This window comes from Cyrtonyx montezumae, unplaced genomic scaffold (genome assembly GCF_038088225.1).
Source record: "Cyrtonyx montezumae isolate F1298 unplaced genomic scaffold, pur_monq_1.0 scaffold_2, whole genome shotgun sequence".
Taxonomy (NCBI): Eukaryota; Metazoa; Chordata; class Aves; order Galliformes; family Odontophoridae; genus Cyrtonyx; species Cyrtonyx montezumae.
The window spans coordinates 12,701,971-12,723,916 of NW_027071936.1; the positions used below are offsets into that span (position 1 = coordinate 12,701,971).

The following is a 21,946-nucleotide window of genomic DNA, read 5'->3' on the forward strand; positions in this document are numbered from 1 at the left end:
CTTCCTTCCTAAGCTTTGATGATAAAACATAGGGCTAAACATTAGCAGGTATAGACTCAAGGACAGAAAGATCAACAGAGAAATACCCACACAACTTCTCTGATAAAATTCCACTCTGAGGCACTGTCACTGTCATTTGTAAAGCTGTAAAGGATCAGAGGTGGAAGAAAACCATATTCAGGAGATTCTTAACACAGAAATGAACAAAACAGTTCTTCGCATCCAAATTTTAACATGCCCTTCTTAGTCCCTCAATTACTACCAAGACACTACAGCTTAAGCGACGATAGTTCATAGATCAAACAGGGGTCAAGGTAACTTTTTGATGTAAGCTGTGAAAACTTTACAGCCTGACTAAGCTTTTGAAGAAGAGTTTAATATACTAATGAGGTTCCTTTCTAAAGAGTGGGCCCTGCTCCCAGGAAGCTTGGGAGCAGCAACAAAATATCTTCAGCTCATGTCTGAACACAAGTCAATTACTACCAAAGCAGTATGGCTTAGCTGTTTCAACAAGTTTGCTGTGCTGGAAGGGTCTCCTTCCACAACTTCTCTGCCAGCTTTTAGATCATCTTCCAGCCACCATGTCCCCTCTGCTAAGTGTAAGCTCCAAAACGTTTGAGAAACATCTAATTCAGTGCCAAGGAAGGCATCAGGCAAGGTCACTGCAAGAGTAACATGACTCCCAGCCACCAGCCTCCCCACACAGCTCTTAAGCACGTCATTTGTCTTGTTAAGCTGTACCTTGGGCTTCCTCTGCCAACTAATATAACAAGTTTATAGCAACTCCGTTCTTAAATAGTTGTAGTTAAAATGACTTCCTGATAAAGACTTTTCAGACAGTTCAGGAGCAACACTTACATTTTCCAGGTTTAGCTGGGATGCGGATAACGGTGGGTTTCCTTGCTAACGCTGGTTGTGCTGCCTGTTCCTTTGCCGGTTCAATTTTGGGAAGGAACTGGAATGGATCTATAAGGGAAAAAAGCCCAAAATATATAAGGTTTATTTGTTGAACATACATCTTAGCAGCTACTGCATTAGTTATTAAGGACATTAGTAATTCACATCCAATAAAGGAATGAAAACTATATCTCCTTCCAGGGACAAACACTGGGCTGATGTGGATAGAGTAGAGATCTTTGTAAATAATATATCTTTTTGGTACATCTGTTTTCATAGTTGAACTAACACAAACGTGTTCCACATGCAATCTAGGATTACATAAACCACTGAACCAGAGCAACCATATTGCTTGATAACAGGGACCCACAATTGAGATGGCTTCAGGGAAAGGTATTTTCACAATACTTGCTTGAATATGCTTTGAACACAATTGCCAAAAAGTTTTAATCAATAAAGTCTTGCCAAAGCTAAGCAGCAAGCACTAGAGCAGAAAAAATGCCTACAGAAAGAAACGAAGAATGTAAGTGTTAGTAATTACAAAATATCTATTTGCTGTAGAATACCTAATTCTCTTGAAAATTCTGCATCACTGTTGCTGATTATAAACCAGTCATGTGCGACCCGGTGTAGGGAACCTGCTGTGGCAGGGGGGTTGGACTCAACCTCTAGAGGTCCCTTCCAACCCCAATAATTCTGTGATTCTTTGAAGACTGGTTCAGGCCAAGGACTCTGAGCTGTCCCTGAGCTCTATCTGCCACCGTATGTAATAGTTCGTTCATTCCTCTGCTAGACTTACCAGTCGTTCCATTGCTAAGATAGGAGCAACGTTTTCTATGATTAATCAACTTAATCACTGGTCTCATATTAATAGGCATGAGAACATATGTGCACGTTGAAGGCGGCTGTAAAAATACTTGTACTTAAATAAAACTCAAACCAAAGAGTTCTTCCTAAAGTACACCTTCACGTAAAAAAAAAAGCAATACTTATTTCTATGTTTTTAACAGATGCTACCCTTTTCTGTGATGCTACCAAAAACTGAAGTAAAACAGCAGTACATCATAAACATATAGGGCAAAAACTGGAGAAGTATTCTGGCTAATAAATTCTTTGTCATATGTATTCACAGCTCCAACAGATGAGAGTTTGATCTTCCAAGGTGGCCTTTTGAGATGTATAGCTCAATGAGATGTTATTTATCGAGTGCCAAGAGTCTCAGAGAAGAAGCACGCAGGGCATCTCTTTACATTCGAGAAGGCCTTTTAGAAGAACTCACCCCTGCCCAAAACTACTGCACACTTTGTGACAAAGCTGGAAACTGCATTTTCTAAAATCTTATCCTCAGTACTTGGGAAAAAGCAACAGAAACATTACACAGTGTGAAGTTGTGATTTCTTACGGATGACTTTGAAAAGCATAACAGTGCAGCTTATCAATACTTTTGCTTGTGAATGCAAATTAGATTCCAAAATATCCAGAAGTACAGCATTTACTTGTGAACAAATCTTTCAACACTCAAATTAAAAAAAAGATATTTTAGAGATAAGTCCTAGTACACTAAGCTCTTGACTTTATTATTTTAAAACTATCAATACCCCAAATAATTTCTGACAGAGCAACATGTAATAACAAGCAGCCCAACTACAGCATACCAGACTGCTCTCCCACAGGCACAAGACTCATGCTCCTTGTGTGTTGCCAGCAGCCCCCTGCCTCCTTGCCATAAGGTTCATCCCCTGCCAGCCTCCAGCCCAAGGCTTTCTTTGCCAGGAGCACCTCAGATTAGCCAGTTAGCAAAAGGCTTAGGTTCCTTCTGTGAAAGCCACACCAGAAAAGATCTTCTCATGGAGGAGTGGAAAACAGAGATCACAGCAGGGCTGCAAGCAGTCTGGCAGTAAGGTAGTTACAAGAAACATAAAAAGACCACTCTTTGAACAAGGCTGCAGTTCTCATTTTCTTTTTCTTTGATTATATCTAACTATGCAAGCTACACTGCTACCATTTGAACTGTCTTGAAAAAGATATGGATTATTTCAATTCTTATGATGGCATTCAGAAGGATTTTGGTGCATCTGAAAAAATATAATCTGAGCCAGGCCTTCCTCCTCTGTCTGCCAGCTTTGTGATAATCATACCCTTAGCTGCAAGGAGCCCCCTGTAGAGGCATACCCCTACAAGTCCTTGGGTAAGCTTGAGGCACAGCATACTGGTGGGTGGACAGGCCAAATGAAGCAGGCAATGGGGTCTCTCACAGTCACCTGCTGCAGAGGTGAAGGCAGCTCCACATGCGTGAAACTGTGAGGATTTGATTTTCCAAAGCCCCATTCTAACAAAAATATAGGCAGAGTAAGGCTGAACAAGAATATACTAATCAGTCCAAATTCTTATGAATTGGAAGATTTTAAACTGTACAGAACTACTGTTTGTCAACTGCTGATTGATTCTATGTGTAGATGGTTTTCTTGACCACCCAGCAGTTGGCTGATATCCCTCTATCAACATATTTGAGAGAAGCCATTTTTAAGACTTCGTTTTCTCAGCTAACACCGAGAAAATCTTTTTACGCACCTTAGCTTTCCACTCATTATCTTATGTTCAATTATACTGTCACCTCATAATTAGTAGAAAACTCATTACCTTGTTTGTGTCATTCCATTCCCCAGTGTTGGGTCTGCAGCAGAAATTGGTTGAGTAAATGACTGTGCAGCTTTGTACAGTGGGACTGACAGCCCATCAAATTTTTATGTTGTTAAACAACTATTGGGCATCATTTGAGCATAATTCATGGGAGTGTGAAGACAGAATTGTTAATATACTCACTTAAACCTCTTCAGCTCAAGGAAACTAATCTGCAGGGCATTTTTCATTAAAAAAAAAATCAGACCTCTATCAGTCTCTCCTTATTAAAAATTTACAATGATGCTTAAAGCCTGTGTTTTCATTAGTCTCACTCTTTTAGAGCTTTTGTTTCAAAGGATTTATTGTTAACATTCATTACCGTGTTCCTCTGTAGGAAAGAAATAGAAGTTGTGTATCCAAATACACCACGTACCAGCTCTTTCTTTCACCAGTTTAGGTGTGAGAGCTTTTTTGCCCACTTTCATTTATCGTCCTCATTTAAAGCCCAAAATGAGCAGGTTACAGAACAAAGAGAGCTTCAGAAAGTTATCCAGAACTTACTTTTGATACAACAGTATTCAATGAACTTTCTGAAGCATTCACTGAATAGCAGTCTACCACAAACACGCAACAAGGCAAGCCAACAGTGATTTCAGGAAGTTCTACTCTGAGGATTATCCCTCCTTTATGTAAAGGAAAGATGATACAGATGCCCAAATAAATTTCAAACTTCTCACACATAAGATAAAAAAATCAAGTTGTACTAACTCTTAGCAGCAATGTCTGTTGCTACTCAGATCAGCAGAAGTACAGTGAACTACTTGCACGGGTATTGGGCATCGTGCTCTATTCATTGCTGACACGTCATGCATTGAAGCAAAAAGCAAGGTAACTCAAAGCCAGCAATCATCACTTGTGGCGAACAAATCTGACCCAAACAAAAAATGATGTTTATAGGACATACATGGGATGTCCAGAAAGAGCTACCAATGTAATGAAAATGCAAAAGTACAGAATTATGAGGAGTTTAACGCTGTCTAGAACGTATCCGTAAAAATGATAAAAAATGCAAAAGAAGATCCAATGTTAAGCATACTTATTAAAAAAACAAAACATCCTTAACTGAGCAATGAAATACCCCATCCAAGGTGTTAGAATGCTGGAATAGAGATAAAATCAAGCCTGCTACTAGAAGAGCAGAATTTCTTGAGCTGCTGTAATAAGTAATGACAAACGTTTATAGGACACAGAAGTATAGCACTGCGTAACTTCACTGAGTTGGTTATAAACAGGCCTTTTCTGAGCTTTTATTACAATAAGGATTTGACATCTGTCTCTCAAACTGAGGAGATCCCCACACTTACTTGCTATGTGCACCTAAAAGCACAATACCTTAAAATGGAGAAGCCAGCAAGGAACTACTACTAGAGATGACAGTAATTAACACAGACTTTGGCACAAAAGGACTACCAATACCAACATCAACAGCAATGAAAGCTTGGAAGCTTTTCCTGTATCACGAACCTATTTTGTTGGTCAGGAGAGAATTGACAAGTTCTACAAACCTTCAAGGAGGCTCTAAATTTACCTCTTGCCCAGAAGCAGTCAACTACAGTCTCACATTGCTAAACTGGCTGTGTAATCTGGTCTAACTTCACAACTCTGGTGCCAGATGGAATTTGGACGGGAACGCCAAAACCCAAAACAACTCCTGGAGAGTAAGAAACACAGCTTCATCCAGACATGCCGTGTCAAGGAATATAAGTAACCTTAAGTAACTACAGGAGTCACTGACAGTAATACAGCAGAATACTAAGAAAAGTTGGATTATTTTGAAGATAGCTCTGGAGTTATTGACCACTTACAAATATTTTAATTCTTTTTTTCCCCTCTTCCTTCCTGAGGAAGCAATCAAAAGCAAGCAGCTGGGCAATAAACCCACAGAAGACTAAGTCGGAGTTACTCAAGCAGCAATTTTTCTGAATTGGCCACAGTGTCACACAGATGCAAGAAGGAACAACACACATAAATAGACAGTAATAACTGGTTTGGTAATTTTTTTCTGCCCATACAGGCAGAAGTGAACTTTTATACTGAGATGAATAGCTAAGTAAAAGAATTGATAAATGCATCAGTTGTATTATTGTTAGAACTGAAATACATCAGTATGATGAAGATGAAAGAGAAAGCTGCCTTCTGCTGGTAAGGTAGAAATATCTCCAAATTACCTTTCAAAACACCTGGTTGAAATTAAGTGCTGGCATATAATGACCAGAGCAATTAGCGAACCGTATGACACCTCAGAGGGAAGGCAAAAGATAAAAACTCTACACACAGAGCAAAGAATTTAAATACTTCAGTAAGATCACGTTCAGGTTTTAATTTAAATACGTGCTTTAAATGTACTGTTACCTCACCTTCCATCTCAGGACATTTGAAAGCAGGCACACTACATGCTTTAACACAGCAACTGATACAAGTTGAAGTGAAAATCCGGGATCTACCCAAGTCTATTGAACTTCTATTGATTTCAACTTGCACTAGGATTTCATTGTTGAGTTCTTGTAGAAATGGACTACTGAGAAAAGATTCCAACTGACAGATTAGTGAAACTTTCAATCCCAAGGTACTGAACAAATCCCAGTTACCGACTATTAAAGATTTGTAAAAATACTGCCTACGATCCCAAATACCACAAATGTCATAAAAGCATAAACACTTCAAGATCTGCAGTCCCAGCTAGATGCCCGCACATTCTTAGGGACTGACAGGAACAGGAATAATTCCATTAGGATACAAATACCTGTGAATGTTATCTCTAGCGTTTGCAGAAAAAAACAACATGCAAGCATTTAGAACAGGCATCAGTTTTGTTGGCTGATGAAAATAACTGTTCGACAGATTTCTCATTCCTAACATCTGCTTCCTGGCACTTCCCTTGGGCCAGCAGTAAAGACAAGAGGTGGGTGCAAGGCTGTGCCATGGTTTACCTCTGAATCACATTTTTGCGTCTCCACTGTTCCAGCAGACTTCAGCTGTCATCTCACAGACACTGAAGGCTTTGAAAGTGATCTTAAAACCCTGTTTCTCAATTTGCACTGGAAGAACAATTTGTTTTGCTCACATTTCATTTATTGCATCCACATGCTCACCTCAACTTTTGCACCTTTCCCATCATCAACTGAATGATGCACCTTATTACTTTAGTATCAGATGTTAGCAGAAGCAGTAATCTATCTGTTCCATACTGTATACATTAGTCTAAGTGCCAGATGCATTTGTGCTGTATCAGAAAAAAAAGTGTGTGAATGTTATAATTTGTGATGTAAGACTGCTTTTTGACCAAAAATAATAGTAATAAAAAACCAGCTGGTGCTTAGTTTCAAACACCACTGCATAAAAGCCTTCCTCCTTCTCTAGAGTTGCCATAACAACAAGCAGAGCACTGTCATTTTGTTAAGTAATGACAATGACAAATATGTAAGAAATGCAAAGGTTTAGGGAATTGGGAGCTAGATTATAGCTTCTCTTCCTGCCTTTATAAAACATTTCTCTGTGGATTCATCTTGTAAATCCTAAGCTGTTCCTATGGGAACAGGAGAAATATAGCTGGTGTTAGTGCTCTGTGTTGCCTCATTTTTCAGAAAGCCACTGTTGTTCTCGTAGATGCTTTGTCAAGACCTGGCATAGCATTAGTAATCAAGGGTACAGCGTATGATCTTCAGCTCACACATGCCTGCAAAAGTCTGGATTGAATTCTAATTTTTTACTGTAATAAAACAATAATGCTGTCAGACCTTCTCTTTAGTAGGTATGAAAGGGTCGCAGCAAAAAATGTCACTTCATTAAAGAAATGAAAAATGACTCAAACTGAGAAATTGCCATTCAAATAATTCTTCAGTTAACCATGAGAATATGAAGTACTTTCTTCTTAATTAAATCAGGAATAACATCTCAGATGGCAGAAAGGTGAAGACTGCCATTCTTACTGCTTCATCACAGAAGCTGTTGTTGTGTTAGCTCAAAAAAAAAATCAGATGGTTTACTTTGGAATCACTGAACTTCTATTTTAACAGAAGAATTATCATCAGTTAATTTTTTCACATTTGGGGAAAAGCAGTCACACGGCCAAAACATCATTTCCAGTTTTACGCACTTCGGAAATGCAAGAGTTCTCTTTTCTTGTCTGATACTTAGAACAGTTCAAATTTCCTTTCAATTGTTGAATCCTTTCAACAAAAACCTGAAAGGACAAACGTTCTGTCAGATGCATGGAAACCGAGCATCATTCCCCATGCTTCTAACTTTTGAAGCAACCACACACACAGTGGCTGCGGTACAGCTACAGCCTCCAGAAATTCAGACTGTAACTCTTCCCACTTAGACACTGCCACTCATGCACCGCAAAATCTCTCTTCACTCACTCAGTACTCCTTCCAGGTCTTCTCCAGCCTCTGCAGTGGTCCTGGAACCTTTCCAGGCAAGAAAAAGGCAGATGTAATCCAAGTTAAGCTAATCAGCTGTCCTAAAGGACATTGTGTTGCCTTCATTGCTTTCATAAGCTACTTCAAAATTTTTATTGACCTGAACAGTTTAAATGTGTAAGGGACTTCCTGTATCTGCTCTGGGCTTTTTATGCCACTGTAGAAAGCAAGTGATAAATTGGAGCTTCATCTAACAATAAAATCCACAAACTGTAAAGAAATCTCACTTCCTAACAACCATTAATACTGATTTATTTTGACAACTGCACAATACTTAAGCATCTCTTTTCAGAGAGCTGAGATGTTTAATGATAGATGAGGTAAAAAAAAAAAGTTTAGATTCACAGTTAGTCCTTTAAACATGCATTTTGTATGACATACTATCTGTTTCAAAGCAGAACATGTCCTGGATCGCAATGGGGCTTTCAGGCTAAATCAGGACATACCTGAGTGCTAAGAGGGAAAAACTCATTGCTGTAAAATTTAGTGACAGCCCAGCACTTGTATATTAAACTACCTAAATCAGGGAAAAAATTGCCCCAGTTGGCCTCTTTTTTGACAGAACCGAACCAGAAGAATATAGCTGCAGTAATTAACCCATCCATATTAAAATATTCACTTTTCATAAAAATGTGAAGCTACATAACAAGCATATAGACACATAAAGGGCCAATTCATGAAAGAGAAAATAGCTAGCCACAGCTGAGAGTATTCCAGTGTGTCTGATCACTGCTCTAAGTAATCAACATCGCTGCTTCCCTGCATGACCTAGAGGAATAAATATCTACATATTTACTGTGCTCAGGAGGTTTTCTACTGCAGAATTTCATGCACTCAAATAAATTAGTTAGACCGGGTGGCAAGAGATAAGATGTCCAAGTTCCTGAGAGAGAATTCTGATACATTCTGGAGGCACCTTCTGGCATACAGCATCAAGCCTTCTATCATTATTTTAGATACTGCATAATAAATCCAGCAGGAAACCTCTGAGATTTATACAGCCTAGAAACCTCCCGAGTCTCAAAGCCCAAATAATTTCATTGTGATCTTGACATAATAGAAAACAAAGAATTTCATACACACAAACTGTCTGTCTGTCAAGACAGGCAAAATAGATAGAAGTAATTCACAAAGCATCATACAACCTGCAAACAGAAACCACAGAGACTGTTTAAAAAAAAAATCTTACCTGCTGCTGCTGCTTCACAATTGATGCTATCTTTAACTGCACAAGGTGGACTTAGGGGCAAAACATCATCATCAAAACTGATCAGATCTCCTTCCACATCTAGCTTACTTTGCAAAGCAGGTGCTGAGGAGTTTGCTGCAGGTGACAGCTCCCCTAGAGACTTGACCATTTTTTCTTGGGGAGATACAGAGGTCCGCGGTGGAGCAGAGATTGGTTTTAGAGGGAGCAAAGAAAGGGCAGGATTTTCTGCAGAAAGTGATTTTTTAGGAATAAGAGGCCTGGGTGCAGGAATAGGAAACTTTCGTTGCTCATTGTTGTTGTCTGTAAGTGAGCCACTCTTTGCATCAAGAAAATCACTACTACTACTTTTTACAAGGCCAGGTTTTGGCTTCTTTGGCAGTTCAGGTTTGGTTACAACACTGCTCCCAACTGCTTCAGGTTGAAGCTGCAGTTCTCTAGAAGAAGGTGTTTGTTTGCTTTCTGTCCATGCATCCCAGTCTCCTGAAACTCTGTTTACCCCTGGCTTTGGAGCAACTGCTGGCTTCTTTGCAGGTACAGATCTTGTGGCGAATGAACGAGGAGCAATTTCTGGTTTCTTTAATAATCCTGAGGTATCGTTAGCTCCTTGGGTTTCAAAAACTTTGATCCTTGAAACAATAATACTTTGGTTCTTTCCTGTACTCATGCTGTCCGCTGTCAAGTGATTGTCTAGTGAGCTATCGTGTAAGACAGATGACTGCTGAACTGAAAGTTGCTGCCTCTTCGCATCAGACTGGCTCACTTCTTCTCCACTGTCTCTTATTTGACTTTCTGTATTTTTGACCACAGGTCTGAGATTGCTTCTTGATCTTGGCTTTGGCACAGGACATAGCACAGCATTGAGATTTTCTTGGTGCCTCTGACCCTCAGAATTATCAAGAACTGATACGGAAGTCTCGTTTTCTGAAGATGATCTGTTCAAAAGAGATGCAGAAGGCCTAGGAGGTTTCAGAGGACTTGGCCCTACTAACAGAAAAGAGAAGTTTTCAGTTACCTATTCCAGAACACTTCATTTATATTACTTCTATCAGCTGTGCAAATGTGAAACAATAGTTTTGCTCAGAATTGTGTTTGCAGTGCTGCTTGAGAAACTGGAATTCTCTTTCTAAAGAAACACATGGAAACAAGTACTAAGAAGAAATTGAAGATTGATGAAAAGCATGGCATGTCTGTGGTGTGAATTCAAAATAACTTGTTATCTTGCAGTAGGAAAGGTATACAAGTAACATCTAGACCAAGGAACAGAACAGTAATTTCCTTGGCTGAGTCATCCACTCAGTTACTTTCCAGTTTGATTGCATAACGCTGCTCGTTATTCTGACTGATCACGTGAGCTTTGCTGGCACAAAACTCATTGCCAGTATGGCTGAATTAAGCAAAACAGTAAAGATTTTTATGGTAAAGTCATAAAGACACATGATTTTACTTGTCTTCATTACAGAAGAAGTTTTAATTGCAGTCTAAACGTGAATGCTATGGTAATTCAGAAGAGGGGAGTTATACAGCAATTTACAGCATGATTCATTCACAGAAAAGTAACTGTTATTCACCGTAATAGTTGAACAACTATGACAAAATCATAGAATTGTAAAGGTTGAAAAAGACGTTTAAAATCATCTAAGCTAACCATCAATCCTACGCTACAATGCCAGCTTACCATGTCCCACAGTACCACACTTAAGCGTTTCTTGAACAGGTGAAGAGATGGTGACTGCACTACTTCCTCGTGCAGCCCATTCCAGTGCATCACAACCCTCTCTGAGGGTAACTTCTTTCCTAATATCCAAATTGAAACTTTCCCAGAACTGCTTGAGTTGAATAATGAAGAACATCTTCAGGGACCTTACTCTGATTTTTCATCAATGGGAAGTCAAAAAAAATCTCACCTGGATAGTTTGTTTTTTCCCAGTGTGTAGGCACACTGTTTTTCACATTACTTCCTGGCAAATGGCTGATTAATTCCTCTGGAAAGTCCGTTTGCGTTGCAGAAGTAGTGGTATGTCTAGGAGCAGCAGCATTATTGTTATTTGTTGTATTCACTTGCACTTGATTTATTTCCTTTATCACCTGCTCATAAGACGGAGGAAGCTGCAAGACAAAGACAAATATTAATTCATGTCCACATGTGACCATTACAAAAAAAAACATATCTATTTGAAAAAACTAAATTAACAAGCAGAGGAAAAGAGCACTGCCACAGTTTTTGATTCAGTGTCATAAAAACTTAAGCAAGCTAAATTCTTAGTGATAAAACTGTTTCTCTCCAACTTTTTTATTTTTAACCTTTACACATCACACACAGTTCACATAAATCCACGCTCACCTCAGCTGGAATAAGCTCATTTGTCCTCCACTGAGCATGAGGTGAAGCAGAAGGGAATCCTAATCCCTGAGGAGCAACAGGGCTTGCACCTGGAAACCAGGAGGATGGCCGCAGGGGTTCAGCAGCAACTATTGTAATTTCAGGACGCCTAGGGGTAAAGCAAAGGGAATTAATTACCTAAAATATCTCAAAACAGATATTTTAAATATAAAAGACCAAGGTTTCCTCATCATCAAAAATCTAAACGACTCAGATCTTTTTAATTTAACCAAACTATCTTTCCATGATTTCAAAGCAAGTTACCTGACCTTCCTAATAAGCCCTTAGGCTTCCATTCAGAACGCCTAATTAAATGCCTAAGCCAAAAAGTAGGTTTATAGGCTCAGTGAAAGAATTTACATGCTAAAAGCATCCAAATACAAATGTAACTCAATTAGATGGAAGAAGTCTTAGTCTTCAAGGGATAACGAGAACTAATCATGCATTTGCCCTTAGCCTACTGCAAGGTGAAAACAGCGGGATAGTTAATACTGCTTCTGGCTGACTACCTATAAGCTTGTCTACCCTGAAGACTACTGGGGAAACCTCCCACTGTGCTGAAGGAAGGGCAGAGCACACCTCACAAGCCCTTCGGGACAGAGCTTCTTTGCTTACAGCATCTAGTATAACAGGGACCCAGAAGTACTTGCACTGTTCTACTGCTGCAACAACTGCTTGAGAGGATAAGCTGCATCAACAGCACATGCTTTCCAAACACAGCCCCCAAATACCGTGGATTTATCTACAGTCCTGCATAAAACACATTTTGAGAAGTGAGCTTTGTGGGTACTTGAAGCATCTGCTACAGAAACTTCTGTCTGCTAACAGAAAAACTGCAGAAACCTAAGTTCTAAAACGGTAGGAAAGAAATTAAACAGAGAGGAATGCAGTCTCTTCACAAATTTGTTTCAAATGCCATTCAGGTTACTGACCTCCTTTTCTCAAACCTTTCGAAAAACCAGAATGTGTGATACTGAGCCTGAGAGCGTGCTTATTTTCACTGCGAAGTTAACTTAAATAAATTTATGTAAGGAAATGCAAAAAGTTCCATACAGATTTGCTGTCTGGTTGCATTGTGTTTTCTGAAGATACATGCAGCACTCCAGCAGAAAACTCCATCTCTTAGTCCACCCTGCATTTAAATATCACAGCATTTCGGTTTTATTCCAAGTCTAATTTATTTTTAAACACATGAAAGTTAACAAGAAGCAAAAAAAAAAAAAGCAACTAGAGAAAGGCATAAAAAGGAATGCTGTGATAAAATCTAACAAGTTTTAAAGTAACATCTAAATGTAAAATAAATAACTGCATCATACCTTCTATCCCTCTGCTGTTCGCTATGGCTAGAAGTCCGAGAAGCTATTTAAGGACAAGAAACAGAAGTTTGGAGAAAGTTAAAATACAACATCACAGCACATAGTTTAGGACAATAGCATAGCCCTTACCATCCACCATAAAAGAAACAGCATACAGCATCTGATCATAAATCCCAGATTCCAAGAAACACCACGGATTACTTTTTAATCACTGTTTCAATTAAATATGAGAGAAAGGTTTATAAAGGTTTAGGATTCACTTTGAAATCACTTAGTCATTCTGTGTTCAAGATACTACCAAAAGAGATGGTCCTGGCCATTTTCTTCCTCCTCAGCACACATTCCTGTCTTTAGCATAGCAATGACCCCTAGAGTTGAAGCTTATCTTTTTCTTTCAGGTGTTAAATACATCTGAATTCACTTTTGACGGCTCATTTCTAAGATGATATCTTTTTGTAAATGTCTTTTTCTTTTCAAGAAGGAAAAACAAACGCAGAAAAACTAAGATATTTCACCCTCATTCGTGTAAAAAACATAAAAAAAGGTAATGTTCCCAGTAAGAAAACTCTTACAAGTGTAATCATTTGTGTATTAAAAGTTAGCAACCCTTTTTAAACCATTGTTATAAATTGTCCTTTTTTAATTATTTTTTTTGCCATACTTATTTATAATCAAATAAATTTCCCAATGGCCACATCAGGTTCTCATTTTGAATGTCATAAATGAAAAAAAGAAATAGGCTGAGGGACAAATTTTTGCATACGAAAGGCAATTGAGGAAGCGGTAGAATTTTACTGTGTGTAAGATGATGACTGTGCTGTTTCTGTGCCACCACAGAATCGTAACTGAAATCTGAAATCAGCAAAGCATACTTGATTCGAGCACCACACAGTGTTGTGTCACACGTACCTCTTCCACGGGGCATTTTTGATGTGCACTATTCATGAGTGCTAGAGGAAAAAAAGAAGGGGTTACAGAAGAGGAAGAGGAGGTGAAAGAGAACAAACCAAGGCTCCAGAGCCAGAAACTATGATCAAGTGGGTTAGTCACACAAAAATAGCGTATATGCCAGAGATTTAAAAGGACAATTGTAATGTCTATCTACACTATAGCGTCTTAAAAAAAAAAAACAGAAGCAGATCTCATTTCTAGTTCCATGCTGATTTTAATAATGGGTGTTCAGAAGTCTCCCTGTCAAAATAAACCATGAGGAATATAACCGGATATGGAGAAGTCCAAGGTATAGCTCAACAAAGCACAAGGGTAGGAATAAAGGGAGGGGAAAAAAAATCCCTTGGAATGCTTCATTTAGCTTAAAATCATGGTTTATTTGTGCCTGTGCTTTTTTCTTTTAAAAAACAATGGGTTACATTGAGAAGTTGACCCAGATGCCAAAGAAGCTGGGACGCCATAATTCATACTCCCACCTAATAAAGAGGTACAAGCATACTGGCCCAAGCAGGAAGCACACCTCAAAGTTTCAGGCATAACAGCTCATCTTCTAGCCCAGTTCTGTAAAACAGTTTAGCTAAGACAAATAAATAGAAACGCTCTACATAAACAACACATCAACTTCACTTTTTTCCACCACAGATCTCAACACAGCAATCACCCTACTCACACATTCAAGGAAACAAACAAGCAAACAAAAACACAATGAAAAAAACCCTCAAACAACCAATCCAACCTCTTCTGAGTTTACATTTGCAAAAGAGAGTGTAAGAGTTAATTTGGTAATTGTATTCAATACAACTGCTTGGAGTACATCCAAATTGCAATGGTAATTAGAACTTGAAACTAATTACTGAGGGATGTAGAGCTAAACCAATAAAACCTGTCAATTTCTTCCATTCTTTTTTCATTCCTACATAAATACTGGATACTGTTTTCTCCCACAAAATTCTAAATGTATTTCTATTCAGTGAAGTTACTACAAAAAAATAAGAAAAACCTAAAATAGTTAATTTCCTTTATAAACAGAAACTACAAAATTATAGTGAGACACAGAGAGCTATGCAGTTTGTTTACTCTGAATATCAAATAAACAAGTTAACTAGAAAGCAACACATGAAAACTTGATGTAAAAATAATGTCACCGACAGAAAAAAGCATTTTATACATTTTCAAATGTGTCCAATCTGTTGCTTGAAACAAAAGCTCCCAGGCACTTCTGGAGTCAAGTTTTGCTCATGAATATAAATATTTATTATAAACATTTCTTTTTAAAGGTCTTTGACCAAGTTCTTTTCTCCTTCCATCACTTGCTTTCCTTTTTTTTTTTTTTTTTTGCTTTCCTGCTTTTCTTACTAACACATTTTCAGAGCATTTTTTATTTTGGAAGCTCTGAAATTCACAGGAGAACAGAAGTGGAAGCCACTGCTTCTTCTGCTCTGAGGTATTCCTTGGAGTTGCACAAACACTAAAGAAAAGAAAATATAAACTTCCTAAAAAAGTCATTGCCTCTGGACTGGCATAGCTTTTATTCCTTTACCATTCAAAGTGAATTTGAATGAAAAAGTGTATGAGGGAATACATGGATTTTTAAAGCATAACACACACTTCACTTAAAAACAAAAAAAAACTACAAACCATTTTTCTCGCTGTGTGCTCCTTTCATACCCTAATATTTCCACACTAAGTAAATTGCCCTGAAAAAATATACTACTGATTTTTCTCCAGATTTCAAATTGTGATATATTTAAAAACAACAACAAACAACATTTTCACAATCAGGAGAGTCAATGAAGAACTATTTCAGTGCAGATTTTGCACAAATCCCTCCACTCCCACATTAGGCAATGATCTAGGTGATCAGCATTGATACATCCACTGCACACACACAGTGGTTTTTAAATAAACAGTAAAAGTGGTTGAAGAAGGAGTAGGAGATGAAAACTCACTGCACAAACTCCACACCTTTTCTTCTTATAATTCCACCAGTCTTGAGAGAAAGAAAGAATGTCAAACCACACATAATATGGACACCAGAAATACAAGGATGTATTCCTGTTAAAGTCAATGAGGCATCCAAGTATGTTTAATCTGTTAAAGCAGATTAAAGGAAGGGATTAATAGTAATTCAGTAAACAGAGAAGAGACGAGTGACTTAGAGCTTCATTCTTGGTAGACATTTCTTTTAAGCAGTATTTAGTGGCTTTATCCAATTATTTTTGAACGTGTAGTGGTAAAAGGTACTGTTTGTGCCTGTTATGTTTTAATGTGTTTTTCCTCCAGTTTCTTCTGTAGGTTGTACTATTTAAGCTAATTTGCTATTTCATATACACCTGAAACACATACAGATAATGGTGCAGGAGCTCAAGATGCCTGTAAAAATACACTAACACCCAAAATACCACAGACTCAAATTGCAATGATATAGATGAGTTGGTGACAAGAGCAGCCTGATATGCATTTTTGAGTCTTATGAAGAGAGCTGAGCTAGAATTTACAGTCTTTCAGACAACTTTTTTAAACAACAAAGTTCACTCAGGGATCTGCTCAGATTCCCTCCTGCTGTGCATGCTGAGTGCTTCCACAACAGAAACACTACATAATATCTGCACATTTCCATTAGTAAACTATATGAAATTGTGAACAGTTTTGTCACCACAGGCTGTTTTAAAAGCAAGTTTCATTTGCTATCGAAGATTAGAATCATAACCTCAGATAACCCAAACACTGTGGGAAATGAAACTTCAATTTTTTCTGATGACTTTTATCTATTGTTCTTTCCAGCAGGTATGAGTAAACGTAGTTTCAACCACAGTTTCAACTATTTCAGTTAATTCACATTAACTACTATCAATGGGTTTTAAAGTAATAATATTACTTTTTACAACAAACAAATGTGCTACTATTTAAAAATACCCATTCTTACAATGCTTTTCCAGCATCAGGCTAGAATTTTCTACCACAGACAATGTGAAACACAAACTTTAGACTGAGAAGTTAGCCTTCTCACTGAATAAATGCCTAGGGAGGGAACAGGTTATTCACTATGGTATCTCAGACAGAGCCATAATTGTAGACAAAGGTTCCCTCCTTTGCCTACCATGTAATAAACCAGAGGAGGTGACAGACTGGTTCCATGTAAGAGGACACACCTGTGGTTTTTGCAGTACTGAGGGTGGTACATGGCTGCAGAGATGCCTTCTGTAGAGGGAGCTAAAATGAGCAAGTCCTTCAAGCTAAATACATAAAAAACTAATTCAATCGAAGATCTCATTACACTATATGAAAGTAAAGTTACAAACTAATGGGAATTTTTCATACAACTCAGAAACAACAGCTGAAGTACATTTCTTGGCACAAGGGGGAGGTCTTGCTCCTTCTATTTCTGTTTACAGGAATTTCGGGAAATGTCAGGTTTTCTGATGTCAGTGCTAGGCTTGCTAGGATTTGATGCTTCAACACAGCTAAAAGAGATAGGGCAGCCCAAATTCCCTTCGAAAGGCTAATTATTTCCCCTCCCCATCCCCCCTTGGAACATTAACAGTCCTAAGACCCCACAGTGACTGAGTTCAGAATGTTAAACAAAAAAAAAAGAGCACTTTCTTTACAGTTTCTGTTCATTTTATCTCTCTGATCCTGCTCTCTTTGGGCTCAGACCACTGGCAGCAGAGGGGAAGCAGCATGCCACCCCCAACAGCAATCTGTTTCCTGCATCTCCAGCTCTTCTTTGAAGAACTTCACTGCCTGACCTAGTCAAAAACCAGGTCAGATGCATTCTCACAGCTAACCAAACTGCTGGGTACCACACAGGCTGGTACTGTGGTGGAACAAAAACCTTTGTAACTACACCTGTAGAGCATGACTACAGTTCCACTCAAATTTGATAGCAGAAATTTATGAATACACTTCACTCCTTTCCACACCTTTGGGCTGCACATTCCTGCCTTCACACCATTCTGTACATTATGCCAGCCCAAATGCTTGCGCAGACGGGGAGAGAACCAGGTCACAAGACTGATCTTGCTGGGAAAAAGTGGGAGCCAAAAGAACCCACGAAGCCCTGAAGAGAATTGAAACCAAGACAAAAAGCAAACAAAACAGCCAGCCAAAAATGACTGCAAAACTGCCAAATGGGAAGACATAGCCTCAAAGTGTATACAAGCTGTTACACATCTTTCAATCAGCCACATATTTGCCTAGAACAGAATGGAACATGCTTGAAGGTTTTTCCAACATTTTATGGCAGGCTTGTTTCTGCCAGCCTGTTCTGGAAGAGGGGAGTAGTGAGCAAAAACACCACTGCCCTTTGTTTCACCACTGCAGCACTTTTTACTTTCTTTGGCATCCTCCAGCCTCAAGCGTCCAAGGAAATAGTTCTAATTTCAGTGAGAAGTGGCTTTGGAATCATAGAATAGCGCACCTCAAAGATCATCTGGTTTCAACTCCCCCCTGCTGTGGGCAGGGTTGCCAACCACTAGAACAGGCAGCCCAGAGCCACATTCAGTCTAGTCTTACCTTGAATGCCTCCAGGGACAGGGCATCCACAACCTCCCTAGGCAACGTGTTCCAGTGCATCACCACTCTGAGTGTTATTGTCCTGGCTGAGATTGTCATTAAAAATCCAGGACTAAATTGTGAAGAGTTCAGATGAAAAACTGTTTCCTGAGCACATCTCACACTTACATGCTTGATTTGTTCAAACAATTGCTTCATCTGCTGAGCAATTGAAACAAAATGATAACATCTTTCCACTCAGAGTTGTAGTCAGCATGGCCAAAAAGGAAAACTAAGTCCTCACCATATTAGGCCATGAGATGGGGAGAGACTTATCAGTAAGTGAGTGAGCTTCAGCATTGTACACAGGTTATAAGGTTGAAACCCTGCAGACACCTATCATGTTTCTTGAAAATTAGAGATAGGCAGACCACAGAAGTTGTGGATAAGGAATAAAAACAGATTTCTGATGCTGCTAGAGAACGGTATTCTTGCAGACAATACTTGAACTTTTCCAGATTAATGGCAAGCAGAGTTAGGAGTTACTCAAGCTCAATTTTTAATTTAGATCCATCCACAGTTACGGTTAATGGCATATAGAAGACCAAGGTTTCACGTACAATGCCGTGGTAAGTGCATGGAAGTACTTTCCTATCAGGTGGATAATTCATGTTATTCAGGTTTTAAGGTTATTCACATATTAGCATCATTAAATATGATGCTATAATATATACAGAATCACAGCTCCTCAACTAGATATGTATCATTAAATGATTGTGCATCAAAACAAGGCATTGCTTGCTACTACATTTTCTAAACCATTTCAGATCACTTAACAGTTAGAGGAGAACTGGAGCTTATAAAGACTCTAACTAATTCCTGACTCGATGACAAAAGGCCTTCTGTGATCCAGTGCTCTGTTTTCCAGCTTCCTATTTATGGCAGCAATAGCACAGATAATGCGCTGCATTTTAACTACAGCATCATGTAGACTTGCCCTGAATGAAGCTTTCATGATCTCCTTTCACCGCCTCCAATCCAATCCATGCTAATGAGCCCCTGACTAACAGATTCAGAAGAAACAAATCACTAGCACATACACTAATGTATTTTTCCCTGTTGTTTCTTCAGTATGAAATTGAAATCATAGACAGAAATGAAATACAAATGTAAAGTAGAAGAAAGTAACAGCATAAAATAGTTCAGAGAATGCAGCTGAAGAAATTCTCTGTCTGGAAATTCAAAAGCAGGAAATAGAAGTTAAAAATAGGGAAGAAGAGATTGCCCTTTCATTCAAGATTTAGAAAAAGTTGTTTGCTTCCAAAAATAAGTAATGTACATACATCTAAACCTGTTCCCAGTATAGCCAACAAACAGGCGCTGCAGATTCCTCCTGAAATGAAACAAGCTTCTAGTTTGTCACATGACCTTAAAACTGGGCATATGTAACCCAAGTTCTTCAAAGATTGATCATGTCTGTGCACAAATGCTCTGCTGCTCAAATAAGGTAACATTAGTAACCAGCAAAAAGGAACAGATCATCAGCAAAGCAATAAGAGGGAGTAATACAAAGGGAGAAAAAAAAAGTAATTGCAGTCTTCTCTCCCCACCCCCAAAGGCTGTTAGCAATTTGCTTTTCAAAGTTATCTTAGACAGTTCTACTTTCTTTCACAAAGTTAATCAGTAACTAAAAATGAAGATGTAGCAATTGTATAATGCAATGACAGTCAAGAAAAAACAAAAACAGACTTACATCTCTTGATTGCTGCTCTTATGGATGACAAGGGTCCTTGGCTTAATAAAGGAAACAAAAAATGATTACTCAGTGGTTAATGTCTCAAGGAGAATTAAGCAACATTGTGTAGAGAATACCTATACATTACACAGAGCTTGCCAAATTCATTTTGCCCCAGTCTTAAATAAAGATGTCCAAACCCCCATGCGGTACACAACCATAACCAACCCCTTCTAATGCCAACCAGGTTACAGCTTCGCTTAAAGACAGTCAAAGATAGTAAGCCAATTTTGAAGACACCTGTTCTCTTGATTCCGTATTCAAGTTCGCATTCTGTCTCACTTGACCACAACACCTGGAGAAGAGCCCATGTAGGAGTGTATATTCTCAGATCATTAGCATTTAATGACTGAACATTTTTCTAAATAAATATAACTTACACAGCCAAGCAAACATCTACAGCTCCTCCATTACATATTTTTAACAGTTACTTAATATCTGATCTCCACTTTCAGTTGAGTTTGCATTTTTCAGTAATAACTTAGTGGGTGGGGTTAGTGGGTGGGGTTAGACAGGAATACAACATGAACAAAAAATAGTTGACACACAAGGACAGAAAAATGTTTCCTTCTGCCAGCTCATTTGTTTTCTTGGTAAGATTAAGGCTTCTTATGACTCTCTCCTGAAGGTCTTACTTAACAGACTAAACAGCCTTCAGTAACTTTGCAAAAGTTACTTGAGATTATTATTCCCATAGTTGCTGCTAACTTGACAGAGATCATATTAATAAACATGCCACGTGTACTAAGCTACAGAGCAGATTAAGAAAACATGCAAAAAATAACCTACAGAAAAAGGCTCTTTCTTGCAACACAGTGGGTTAAGAACACAGGGGGATGTCATCATTCAGCACATTCTAAAGGCTACAAATCAGCTTTAGAAGACACAGGGTAATACATTAACTTAATTACAGTAGAAAGATATACTAATGAAGTCTCTTCTGGAACCACCCCCATATGGCCTTCTTCATCAGCAGCAGTACCAGCAGGAAACTTAGAGAGAAGGCACGAGCACTTTGCAGTGCTCCCTCCGTGCACAGAGCAGGCACGCCACACAGACTGCCAGTGCTCGCTTTGGCTCGGCATGCACTTCCACTGCAACCGCTGATGACTGCAGCTTCAGTGGGATGAGGAATAGGGGATTTAGAGGAGAGAAGAAAGTGACACGTGCAAAGAACAAGGATAGAGAACATCCTCCCTCTGAAGACTAGAAATGGACGTTGCTCTGACCAAACTGCATTCTGAAATAGTTTGGCTCACCTAGGATAAGCAAGCTCTATCAGTCTGCTTCTAGAAACAGTTCTAAAGTGGCTTGGCCCCTATCCCCACAGCTAGCAAAGCAGCACTAGAAAACATTTCCATCAGTCCTATTTCACTGTACATTGTCAGCAGAAGGGGGATCTTAATTTCCTTCACAGTGTTCCATCATGACAGCCTTATCTTCACGAAACATTTTCAGTTGTATATTCCTCCATGACGTAACTTTTTTTTTCCTTATAACTCAACTCTTTCTTTTGGATGCCCATTTTTGCAGCCTTATTCTTCTGCCTTCATTACTATGATTAAACTGCAATATTCAGAGCTTTATTTCTATTATTTTTTAGGATTGGGCAGGAAGGAGACCAAAGTCTGCTAACAAATCTGAAATCTTTTGGAGGAGCAAATACTTTCTATACTCAGAAATCAGCATTTTCTTAAGGTTTAAAGCAGGAAATTAGGTAATCTATAATGTATGAGCACTAAATTATAAGTAAGACCCAAACGGAACAGGTTAAGTCCTTTCTTCAGCTGTCAAGAG

At 38.7% G+C, this 21,946-nt stretch overlaps 1 protein-coding gene across 1 annotated transcript in view; it reads right to left on the minus strand.

Annotated features, from left to right (window-relative positions):
- The window catches only part of SH3D19 (SH3 domain containing 19), a 71,170-nt gene that overhangs the window by 18,331 nt on the left and 30,893 nt on the right, over positions 1-21,946 (minus strand). Inside the window, 6 exon segments of the mRNA XM_065736430.1 lie at positions 859-966; positions 9,196-10,197; positions 11,118-11,319; positions 11,555-11,702; positions 12,910-12,952; positions 20,108-20,148. Coding sequence (XP_065592502.1) covers positions 859-966; positions 9,196-10,197; positions 11,118-11,319; positions 11,555-11,702; positions 12,910-12,952; positions 20,108-20,148 — 1,544 coding nt within the window.